At 44.2% G+C, this 12,594-nt stretch overlaps 1 protein-coding gene across 1 annotated transcript; it reads left to right on the forward strand.

Annotated features, from left to right (window-relative positions):
* The first annotated feature begins 681 nt into the window (after positions 1–681).
* Positions 682–9,601, forward strand: mrps16 (mitochondrial ribosomal protein S16). The gene is made up of 4 exons (XM_043675949.2): positions 682–786; positions 1,087–1,123; positions 4,271–4,531; positions 7,416–9,601. The coding sequence occupies exons 2-4, from the start codon at positions 1,111–1,113 to the stop codon at positions 7,553–7,555; spliced, it is 414 nt and encodes a 137-aa protein (XP_043531884.1). The 5' UTR covers positions 682–786; positions 1,087–1,110; the 3' UTR covers positions 7,556–9,601.
* The last annotated feature ends 2,993 nt before the right edge of the window (positions 9,602–12,594 follow it).

Genomic DNA, 12,594 nt, shown 5'->3' on the forward strand with positions numbered 1-12,594 from the left:
GCGATGAGGCATTCTGCCAAATGACTTTGACAGTATGCTCAGGGAACCGCTTGATAGGATCCGTCTTCTCCTTTTCCCGAAGGGTCTTGAGGACACTACGTGCTGACCACTTCCTGATGGACTTGTGGTCAAAGGTGTTTTTTCTTCATAAACTTCTCCATGAAGGACAGGTGATACAGAACGGTCCAACTACTCGGAGCATTCCGCGTCAGCGAGGCCAGGCCCATCCTTCCCAACACCGGGGACAGGTAGAACCTCAGTATGTAGTGACACTTGGTGTTTGCGTACCGGGGATCCACGCACAGCTTGATGCAGCCACACACAAAGGTGGCCATCAGGGTGAGGGTGGCATTGGGTGTATTTTCTTCACCTGCATTTCACCACAACTTGGAAGGGCTGGGGGTTGGGGGAAGGGGAGGTTCTGAGGTGCAGCTTGCTTCCCGCTCCTTCTCAGTCTGAGGAGGCATGGCTGCCAGCCACCATGTGGTGTCACCTGGGCTGAGGTCATGGGGGTCCAGGGTCAGGGAGGGGGCACAATTTGCTGCACGTGATGGGCAGCGTGAGCGAGATCTGCGTCACTTTAACACGTGACGCCTAGATTTGCATAGACTTCCGTGTAAACTGATATCATCAGCCTATCGTAGCCTGCTCTGGGATTCCACTTCCGGGTCAGAGTGTATCAAGATGGCGGCGCGCAGTGTTTGGTGTTGAAGAGCGGGAGGCCGAGATTTTGAAGGGGAGTGTCAGTGTGAAGCAAACTAGTTTACCCAGGAGCGTTATTTGATGGTGACTGACTTGAGTCTGGGTTTACTAAATCGGTCTTTGTTAGGGACACGGAGTCAAAACGGTCTTGATCTCAATGGGGGTGGGGACAGAGGGAGACACGGGGCGAGGGGGTGGACAGCCCCGGGTTTTAGCTGCTGGCCTGGGTCCAGTCGTTCCCTTGGAACGTGCTGCTGCTAGATCTGCTGAGTTTTAATTTCATTAACTATACGGGTTCTAATCGGCAACTTCAGAGAGAAAATTAATAAAACTACAAACCAAGGAATCTCCAGATATGTTTATTTTGCTCATCTTTCTCCTCAGGTGTAAATTTGGAAGAGAACAATCATGGTGCATCTCTGTAAGTATGTTGCAATAAACAGAAAATCCCTTTCTAAGTTTAGTGCCCATGAATTTGAGCTAGATTTCACTCCCAGCTTTGAGCTTAGTGATATTTGTTCATTTGGTTTTTCTTCCTGTGTTGATTAGTCCTCAGTATTAATGCTGCCTTTGCTGGATATCTCTCCCTGGGGAATTGAGAGGTCTGTGATGTTTGAGCCTCCTTCCTTTTCCCATTGCCTCCGTGAGATCTTAATTCTCTCCTGGGTGATTACTGTCTGTCCCTGTGCAGTGACCGTTCCTCATGAAACTCATTCTTAATGCTGTAGCAAATGTTTAATTGTTAGCCCTCCCAGCTATATTTTGGCTTTCCCACTTTATCTGACTCTGCCTGATGTCTAGCCCTGGTTGTGGCTAGATTTTGTCCAGTCCAACCCTGATGAATCCCATTAGGACCCTGTGATTCTTGCTGACCAGTCAGGTTGAAGTAGAAGCTCCTAGACTTGTTTCAACCCTGAGCTGAACTTTCTTACCTCTCTTGGGCCACTTAAAAAAATGTGCAAGCTTCCAATTGTTCCCTACCTTTATTCCTTTACAGAATTTGTTTTCTCCCAAATAACATATCCCAGCCTCAGCATCCCACTTCACATCTTCCTTTCAAGGCTGTTGACTGTGTAATCTTTTGCACGATTCTATTTTCAATCTTCCTGTTCAGCACAAGGATCATCTTCAGTTTTATGAAACACCCAGACTCTTCAATTGCCCAATCCCACAGCACTCCACTGTCAGTTTTCTGACTATATAGAGTCATAGAGATGTACAGCATGGAAACAGACCCTTCGGTCCAACCCGTCCATGCCGACCAGACATCCCAACCCAATCTAGTCCCACCTGCCAGCACCCGGCCCATATCCCTCCAAACCTTTCCTATTCATATACCCATCCAAATGCCTCTTAAATGTTGCAATTGTACCAGCCTCCACCACATCCTCTGGCAGCTCATTCCATACACGTACCACCCTCTGCGTGAAAAAGTTGCCCCTTAGGTCTCTTTTATATATCTTTCCCCTCTCACCCTAAACCTATGCCCTCTAGTTGTGGACTCCCCAACCCCAGGGAGAAGACTTTGCCTATTTATCCTATTCATGCCCCTCAATTTTGTAAACCTCTATAAGGTCACTCCGCAGCCTCTGACGCTCCAGGGAAAACAGCCCCAGCCTGTTCAGCCTCACCCTGTAGCTCAAACCCTCGAATCCTGGCAACATTCTTGTAAATCTTTTCTGAACCCTTTCAAGTTTCGCAACATCTTTCCGATAGGAAGGAGACCAGAATTGCATGCAATATTCCAACAGTAGCCTAACCAATGTCCTGTACAGCCGCAACATGACCTCCCAACTCCTGTACTCAATACTCTGACCAATAAAGGAAAGCATACCAAATGCTGCCTTCACTATCCTATCTACCTGTGACTCCACTTTCAAGGAGCTATGAACCTGCACTCCAAGGTCTCTATGTTCAGCAACACTCCTTAGGACCTTGCCATTAAGTGTATAGTCCTGCTAAGATTTGCTTTCCCAAAATGCAGCACCTCGCATTTATCTAAATGAAACTCCATCTGCCACTTCTCAGCCCATTGGCCCATCTACATTATATGGCAGCTTGTCAAAGTTGTCAGTTGTTTCTCAAGCATTTTATAAACACTTTGCTTCCATCAGTGATAGTATTTCAAACATGGCAGTTGCATAGAGTAGATCTGAAACTAAAGCAGTGGATGGAATTGACTATTGAAACTGTACTTGTTGTTTGGTCATTGGGGTGGGATGTTTAGCTCTGGACTGAAGGTGAGAAGCTTGCCATTCCATAAGACCCTCCGATGTCTGAGCAGGAAAAGGCTAATCAGTCCATCCAGTCTCCTCTGCCACTCAATGAGATCCTGGCTGATCTGATAATCCTCGCCTCACTTTCCTGCAAAACCTTTTGATTCTTGTATTGGTTTAAGAATCTGCTTCAGCCTTGAATGTACTTAATGACCCAGCCTTCTGCAGTAAAGTATTTAACATATTTACTACCCTCTGAGGAAAGAAATTCCTCCTAATCTCTGTGTCTCACGTAAGTAACACCTTCTGAGATAATGCCCTCTGGTCCTAAACTTTCCCACAAGGGCAAAGAGCCTTTCTGTGTCCACTCTGTCAAGTCTTCTAAGAATCTTGTGTGTTTCAATAAAGTCACTTCTCGAGCTTCTAGCCACCTGAAAGAGTTCGTCAGAGTAAATTTCACAGGCATGATTTTCCCTTCATGAAGCAATGCTGACTCTGCTTGCTCCTATTAAGCACTTCTAAATGCCCTGCTATTATGTCCTTTATAATGGACGGTAATATTTTCCCATTGACCGGTGTTAGGCTAACTGGCCTATTGTTACCTTTTTTTTGTATTGCTCCTCGTCCTCCAATAAATGTGTTACATTGGCAATTTTCTGTATCTTCTGGAACTTTTCAGAATCAAAAGATTTTTGGAAGCTTTCCACCAGAACATTCACTACCATTGTAGTTACTTCCTTTAATATCGTAGGGTGCATCTCAACAGGTTTTTAGCCCCATTAGCTTCTCTCCTTTTTTCCCTAGAGATAGTTGTATTTATATCCTCTCCTCCTTTTGCCCTTAATTATTTCATAATTTTGAAATACTACTGCTGCCTTCTACTGTGAAGAATGATGAAAGTATTTATGCAATTCCTCTGCCATTTCCTGGCTTCCGATCATTAATTCTCCATCCTTGTTCTCTTAGTGACTTGTGTTCACATTGGCTTCTCTCTTTTTATTTTTTACATAATTAAAGAACTCTTGCTGTCCATCTTGACATCCATTAGAACCCTGGGATCTTTTCTATCCGTCTGAACCACTGACCTCTTCACTGCGGTCCCTGATGGAGGGTGTCTCTTTCAACCTACCCCACCAGTGTCTACCTGTTCAGGTCTTCTGGCATAGTCAGAGGATAAAGCTGACCTCTCCAACTTTGTTTAAAGGTGCCTTGAAGCTTCTGCTTTTTGACCTCTGTATTCAGCCACTGCTTAGTGCCCTCACCCTCCACCCATATTGGTGTTGTGTGGAGTGCTGTGTGACTGATTCTGGTTCCATGTACACTTAAGCATGTGTCATCTCTTTTTTTTTCAGCCTCGAATCTTTACAAATATTATCACCGGGGGTTTGTGTGTATACGCCTGGCTTTGGGCGGCTGTACAAATCGACCCTTCTATCGAATTGTTGCAGCGCACAACAAGAGGGCCAGGGATGGCAAATATCTGGAGCAGCTCGGCTCATATGACCCGATGCCAAACATCTTCAATGAGAAATTAGTCAGTTTTAACTTCGAGAGGATCAAGTATTGGCTGGCCTGCGGGGCGCATATGACAAAGCCTGTTGAAAAACTATTAGGTAAAAGGGGAAAACTATTAGGTTTTTTAACTTCCTAATTATATCGAAAGCTCTCGCCTCCTTCCCACATCACCCACCCATTCTTATTTCAGAAGCTGGAGTTTCAACATCTAACACTGGTAGAGCACATTGGTATCATTTTACATCCTGACCCCCCTGCTCTCTTTGACAGTTGGGCATTAGTAACTGCAAACCACCTGCAATGCCAACTAAGCCAATAGTATACAACACACTCGGTAATGACAATAACTGGTGCTGTTCCCTGCTGTGCCACTAGGGAGTGCAACTGCCCATTTCTTTTTAGTCTCTATATTGATTGTGATCCCCTCCTTCCTGAATAAAGAATGTGAGCATCTGTGCCTTTTGAAAATATTATGTGAGGGGGGCACAAGGAAGTTGCAAAAGATACAGACAGGTGAAGCAAATGGACAATACAGTGGTAAGTGGAGAATAATGTGAATAAGTATAAAGTTCTCATTGGTTGTAAGAATCGAAAAGTCGAATTTTGAAAGGTGTGAGACTTGGGTTGATTTTGAGTGGCACCTGATGTGCCAGAAGGTAGCGTGCAGGTACAGTGATTAATCAGGAAGGCAAATTGCACTTTGCCATTTATTGCAAGGAGAGTGACTTACAGGAATAAAAACATCTTGTTACATTTGTGCAAGCCTTTAGTGAGACCACACCTGGAATTGAGTACAGTTTTGGTATCTGTATATAAGGAAGAATATGCTTGATTTTTGTTGCAAATGTTCACTGGGCTGGTATGAGGAGGCTTTTCTATGACAAAGGAAATTGGCCTCTACTCTCTATAGTTAAGAATGAGAGATTAGAATAGATTCCCTACAGTGTGGAAACAGGCCCTTCTGCACAACCAGTCCACACTGACCCTCTGAAGAGTAACCCACCCAGACCCATTTCCCTCTGACTAATGCACCTAACACTATGGACAGTTTAACATGGCCAATTCACCTGACCTGCACATCTTTGGAATGTGGGAGGAAACCCACGCAGACACTGGGAGAATGTGCAATTCCAGTCACCCAAGGCTGGAATTGGACCCAGGATCCTGGTGCTGTGAGGCAGCGGTGCTAACCACTGAGCCACCGTGTTGCCCCAATCTGAAATTTGATAGGGAGAACTAACCATTTGGATAAAGAACTGGCTCAAAGGTAGAAGACAGAGGGTGGTGGTGGAGGGTTGTTTTTCAGACTGGAGGCCTGTGACCAGTGGAGTGCCACAAGGATCGGTGCTGAGCCCTCTACTTTTTGTCATTTACATAAATAATTTGGATGCGATCATAAGAGGTACAGTTAGTACGTTTGCAGATTACACCAAAATTGGAGGTGTAGTGGACAGCGAAGAGGGTTACCACAGATTACAACAGGATCTGGACCAGATGGGCCAATGGGCTGAGAAGTGGCAGATGGAGTTTAATTCAGATAAATGCGAGGTGCTGCATTTTGGGAAAGCAAATCTTAGCAGGACTTATGCACTTAATGGTAAGGTCCTAGGGAGTGTTGCTGAACAAAGAGATCTTGGAGTGCAGGTTCATAGCTCCTTGAAAGTGGAGTCGCAGGTAGATAGGATAGTGAAGGTGGCGTTTGGTATGCTTTCCTGTATTGGTCAGAGTATTGAGTACAGGAGTTGGGAGGTCATGTTGCGGCTGTACAGGACATTGGTTAGGCCACTGTTGGAATATTGCGTGCATTTCTGGTCTCCTTCCTATCAGAAAGATGTTGTGAAACTTGAAAGGGTTCAGAAAAGATTTACAAGCATGTTGCCAGGGTTGGAGGATTTGAGCTATAGGGAGAGGTTGAACAGGCTAGGGCTGTTTTCCCTGGACCGTCGGAGGCTGAGGGGTGACATTATAGAGGTTTACAAAATTATGAGGGGCATGGATAGGATAAATAGGCAAAGGCTTTTCCCTGGGGTTGGGGAGTCCAGAACTGGAGGGCGTAGGTTTAGGGTGAGAGGGGAAAGATATAAAAGAGACCTAAGGGGCAACCTTTTCACACAGAGGGTGGTAGTTGTATGGAATGAGCTGCCAGAGGATGTGGTGGAGGCTGGTTCAATTGCAACATTTAAGAGGCATTTGGATGGGTATATGAATAGGAAGGGTTTGGAGGGAGATGGGCCGGGTACTGGCAGGTGGGACTAGATTGGGTTGGGGTATCTGGTGGTCATGGACGGGTTGGACCGAAGGGTCTGTTTCCATGCTGTACATCTCTATGACTCTGAGATGCTGAGATTGTTTCCACTGATCGGGGGATCTTAAATACATAAGCACCGTCTCAAAATAAGGGACTGAATATTTTTTAAAAATATAATTCACTTGAATGGTTGTGAATCTTTGGAATTCTGTGCATCAGATATTTATGGTTGTTCAATCATTGAACATGTTTAAAGCTGGGATACTGATATTTGATAGATATGGGGACTAGGTACAAAGTGAGGGGCAGAGCAGGCTCAATAAACTGTGACCATCTCTAACTTCTATTTTTGCTGGGCTCTGGCTGGATGCTGCATGTTGTGGTGATGCACAAGAAAGACCTGGTTGGTGAGATGGATAGGAAGGGTCTGTCCCCTAATTCTCTACCCGGCCCATATCACTCCAAACCATTCCTATTCATATACCCATCCAAATGCCTCTTAAATGTTGCATTTGAACCAGCCTCCACCACATCCTCTGGCAGCTCATTCCATACAACTACCACCCTCTGGCTAGAAAACCTTTCAACAGCAGAACAGATTCTGACATTGCTTGGCAATCCTGTGGCTACTAGTTTAACAAGAGGGAATGGAGAAATGTTAATTCAGAACTGGCAGTAGGACTTCATTTGAGTGCTTTGTGATAAATGTTTTGTCTTTTTTTTTGAATTGTTAGGTCTATCTGGGTTTTTCCCCCTGCACCCCATGACTGTGACTGGGGCAGAGCGATTTCACAAGAAGGCAGCACTAATGGCGCAAATGGAGTCCAAGGAAGAGCCTGTGGAAACTACAGAGGATGAGCAGCCGAGCAGCTAATCCCCAGAGTTAGCAGTGCTGGATATGGACATTAACAGCTGCCACAGCTTTACTGAGTATCATCTGTAACAAGCCCAAGAAAAACTGTTTACCAGATTCTAGCCAGTGCCCCCATGACAGCAAACAGTGACCTGGAGCTTAATTGCTGTCCAATTAAGACAGTTGTAGAGAGAAAATTTTAAAACTGTGACCTTCAATATTAACAAAATCCGAAATTGCTGGACAAACTCAGCAAGTCTGGCAGGATCTGTGGTAAAGAAAGCAATTAGTGTTTTGAGCTGTTGCCAGACCTGCTGAGTTTCTCCAGCATTTCTTTTATCTGTTTCAGCTCTCCATCGCCCACAGTGCTTTGCTTAATGTTTTGACCTTTTAATATTATGTAGCTCCCAGTTTCAACTTTGTTAGACATTTCTGTATGCAGTCTTCAAACACAAACCAGTTTAGGAATGGTAAGGTTTAAGGTGGGTGTGTTTGTTTGATCAAGTGATGATGGGATTATCCCTTATTCCTGTTGGAGCTGACTGAACCCCACTGAGAGTAATAATTTGTTGGGACTTTAAATTTAACATTTTGTTGCTGCTGTCTGTGATTCCTTGAAGTATTCCAATTGCTTTTGCTCATCCGTCCCTTCTTTCCTCATTCCTCAACCTTTAGCCCAGCTTCCTTTTCCATCCGCGCATCTCTCTCTGTGAAAATGTTGCCCCTTGGGTCCCTTTTTTATCATTCCCCTCTCATCCTAAACCTATGCCCTCTAGTTCTGGACTCCCCCACTCCAGGGCAAATACTTGTCTATTTATCCTATCCAAGCCCCTCATGATTTTATAAACCTCTATAAAGTCACCCCTCAGCCTCCAATGCCCCAGGGAAAACAGCCCCGTGTCTCCCAGCATAATGCCAAAGTATGAAATTCCAACCTGTTTAAGAATGGGCAGTGCTTAGTGTGACCTAGTTGCTGCCCAGCTTGTGTGCAGCAGCTTGTCTTGTGGTGAGACAGGTTCATATGTTCTGTAGTGAACATGGCCTCTGTTTCTAGGGATGAGTTATGATGTCCCATCCTCCATTCTATAGTCATGTTTTTTTTGAAGCTACCAAGCCTGACATTTGAAATTGAGGCTGGACTACTGGACTGGCAGTCACTAATGCTTGGCACCTGTTGCCAACCCACAGTGTCTGGCCTTTGTTTGTTTGCTTTTCTGACTGGTTTGAGCCATGAGATGTTGCTTCCACCATCAAAAATGGTTTTGCAATTGACACGTGACAGAATCAATGGCTCTCCCAGGAACCACAGGATTTCCAGTGAGTTGCTGGGTTTTGTGACTGAAGTTCAAAAGGGCTATGTAATAACTTGCAATCAAACTTCAGAATAAACCTCTGCTCTCCTGACCCCATAAATTACCCCCTCTGCAGCACTCTTGAAAGAAAAGCGGCAACTCGAGAAGAAAATGGAATTTGCTGCGTCTGCTGTGCTCAATGTGAACACTGTCATCTGAGTCAAAATCAAAACCAGAGGCTTTAGCACAGTGCAGGCTGTGTGTGCAGCATTTAGACTCTGGGGCCATCACTGCCGCAGCAGTCCTCCTCGTGCCTGTTGTTCTCTCGTGCACTAACTCTTCGGTGATGGGGTACAGGGATACAGATGGGGACGGTAGCCTGGCTGGGAATTGTTCCCAGAACCGATTTGTCTTTCTGTTGCAACAGAGCCACTGGGTGGTTAGTGCAAAACTTGTAGTTGGAGTGTAAACATTTTTTAGAAGCTTTTTTAAAAGCAATTGGTAGCTGTCAAGGACCACTCTATTCTGACGTTTTGAACAGTCTTCCTATCGTAGTGATCACTGTCATTGCGTAAAACGTAAGAGGCTTTCATCCAGCAGTTGAGGTGTATGAGTCTTCTCTGAGCCAGGGTCTGTGGTCTGAGCATGAAGTATAATAAGCCACCTCTGGAAAAGATGGTTTTGAATGCTTGTTACATTTTCCCTTTTTGCTTAATTAATTCAACAATTACTTAAAGACTGTTATCTGAATAAATCCAGAACTAATTTTAAACAAGTTGGTTTCCTTTGCAGGAATATTGTACCGAAAATGGTATTTTTAAAAAAACTGGAAATATGCAGCAGTTCAGACAGTAGCTGTGAGGAGAAACTGAGTGCATGTCTCTGTTGAGATGAATTGATCCTTTCTGATGAGAGGTCATCAGCCTGAGATGTTAGTTCTGTTTCTCTCCACAGATTCTGCCTGACCTGCTGAGTACTTTGTTTTTATTTCTGATTTCCAGTATCTGCAGTGTTTTGCTTTTGTGACTAAAGTGATATGTTGTGAGCATCTGTGGAGGAGGGGCTAGTAACAAAGGGTGGCGGGTAGTGGAAAGATCACAATGTCAAGTTGCACCATCCTAAGTGAACGGTTGTCGAGTTTTATTTTTTTCCTTTTTTATTTACTTTACCAAACTGTATAAAATATAAACAGCGAACAATAAACAGCAGTTTATAAGAAACAGCAATTTACAGGGGAAGGAGGTGGCAAGTGCTGAAAATGTGTTGCTGGAAAAGCGCAGCAGGTCAGGCAGCATCCAAGGAACAGGAGAATCGACGTTTCGGGCATAGGTGGCAAGGCCAAACCCCCACCATGCAACCAATTCACAGGGAAATGTGGACGAACCCCAAATGCTATCCCTTCCTCACCAAAGAGGAAACAGTAGACGCAAACATACAAAACAGTCCGATCAACCAAACAGTAAAACAGTGCATGTTATACACACACACACACCCCGGTAAACTAGCAGTTTGTCCAATTTTATTTGGTGGGTATTGTTAACTGAAGCCAATATAAATTAAACAGCCGCTCCCTTACTGCTGTTTCTGGGCGCACCTGATATAGTGGTGCTAGGACACCAGGTAAAGTCTGTGTCCTCTTGTTCACCCCCTGCCCTGCCCCAATCCTTCACAAACCCCTCCCCCAGTGCAGGAGGAACATGTAGCCGTGTAAGCTGGTTGTATAGATTGATTCTAAAGGTGTTTTGTTAATGCAAGCAAAGACCCGAAAAATTATCCTGTGAAGTAGTACACTGTATAGATCTCCCTCAGCTGAAATGCTTCAGATGTTGGAAATCTAATAAACACGCAATCTTGGAAGTGCTAGGTAAGTCTAGCTGTATCTATGGAGAGGGAGATCAAGTTAACATTTCTGGTTGATGAGCTCCAGTCAAAACTGAAGATTTAGAGATTTGAGGTAGGGATTCTGTGGGGAATGGGATCAATTTGTATCAAGAGAACAATAGAAAGGCTTTAATGTATCTTGCACAACCACAGGCTGTAGAGCATTTTATGTCCAATGTGGTATTTTTTGAAATGTCATCACAGTTGGAATGTGTGTAATGTGGAATAGCCCTGGCCAGACACAATGGACTCAGTGTCCTCCTGGGGTGTGACTGCTCTTTGATTTCCATAGCTTCCTGCAAAGGTTCTATAGATAAATGTGTGGTACAGGTTGGAGAATCTGAACCTTGCGTTTTTGTGAGAGTAAACTGGCTGGTCAGTAGCAAGGGCTGCACCAGCCTTGCCCTTCAGAGTGGAAATAAAGCAGCCTGGGATCCCTCTCCTCACTGGGCATTATCTCCTGCTGAATACTCACCTGTGAGTGATGAATAAGACTAGGGTTTGACTGGCTGCGATGCAAAATAGCCTATGACTTCATGAAGAAGGGTCATCCAGTCAACGTATGAAGGAGCTATCTGGGGTCAGTGAGTGTGCACAAAATGAGATGTTTTAATATCAACGCAATGAACAGGGAAAAACCCAAACGGAGAGAATGGATTTTGAGGAGTGATTCTTGTGTTGGACTGTGAGTTATTACCTATTGTGCATGCACTGCACAGAAGAATGGAAGAAAAATTGAAGTTTGCAGAGAAATCCCTTTGAGTCACAAGTGAACCCATTGTGTTGTGGAAAGATTACATTAGCATTTCTTTGAAGTGAGGAATTAATCACCTGCTTGATTAAAGAAAATCTGATCTAAAAATTCACTATAGCGAAGGAAGAAAATTTATGGAGTTGTCAGTTCCAGTAAATTCCAGTAGACTGTAATAAAAGTGTTGGCACAGATCTGGGTTTATATGAATGCCAATGTTTAGTACTCCGTGCTTATCTGGTGCAATCACTGCTGCCCCAGTGTGGGTGGGTGCAGATTGGCACAAATCAAGAGGCATTAGGTGGAGGCACAATGGTAGCATGAGGAAATCTCTCTGGTCAGCTGTTGAAGGTGAATCACATTCACTATGCCCGGAAGCAGAATAAACATGTCAATAGGGCCAGAGTCAAGGTACACATTGGGTGGAGGGTGGAAGGAAACTCATTGCTGTTATATTCACAGCTTAATAAATCCTGCTGCTTAGGGGTTTTACTTTATAAAGAGATATCCAGAAGCAGTGCAGATTACAGGTGAGCATCTTCGTTTTTCATGACTCCCAAGTGAAAAGTCAAATTACCACAATGCAGAACACAGTTTGTCAAAGGAGGGGGAGAAAATATGTTAATTAGGAAATAATTGTTACGCCAGCTTAGCTTTTTAAAAATTGGTAGATTGAGAGAGAAAGCAAAATCAGGGGCAAGGAGAAATTTTAGCAGAAAGGTTGCCTTGTATTTATATAATATCGGGCACATCCTCAGCCTGTTCCAAAGCATTTTTTAGCCAATTAACTACTTTTGAAATGGAGTCAATATTATGTTGGAAATGGATTGCAGGTAGCGATGTGTTGATAGTCTGACCCAGATTCAATATTGTTTTTGTGGTAGCATCTTTCACAGCTATTGGATGTTCCAAAGTGCTGTAGAGCCACTGAAGTACTTTTGCAGAGAAGTCAGTATTGTAGAGAAAGCAGCAGCCAAGTTGCACACTGTAAACTCCCACAGACAGCAATGTGATAATGACCTGCTCATATGTTGTGTGTATTGATTGAGGGGCTTGTACTAGCCCGGACCACAGAGAGCGCCAAAAGTCAAATATTGCAGATACTGAAAATCTGAAACAAGCCCAGAGAGTGTTGG

The sequence above is a fragment of the Chiloscyllium plagiosum genome, unplaced genomic scaffold (assembly GCF_037043375.1).
Source record: "Chiloscyllium plagiosum isolate Xiang-an unplaced genomic scaffold, Cpla_swu_hap1 HiC_scaffold_37, whole genome shotgun sequence".
NCBI classification, from domain to species: domain Eukaryota; kingdom Metazoa; phylum Chordata; class Chondrichthyes; order Orectolobiformes; family Hemiscylliidae; genus Chiloscyllium; species Chiloscyllium plagiosum.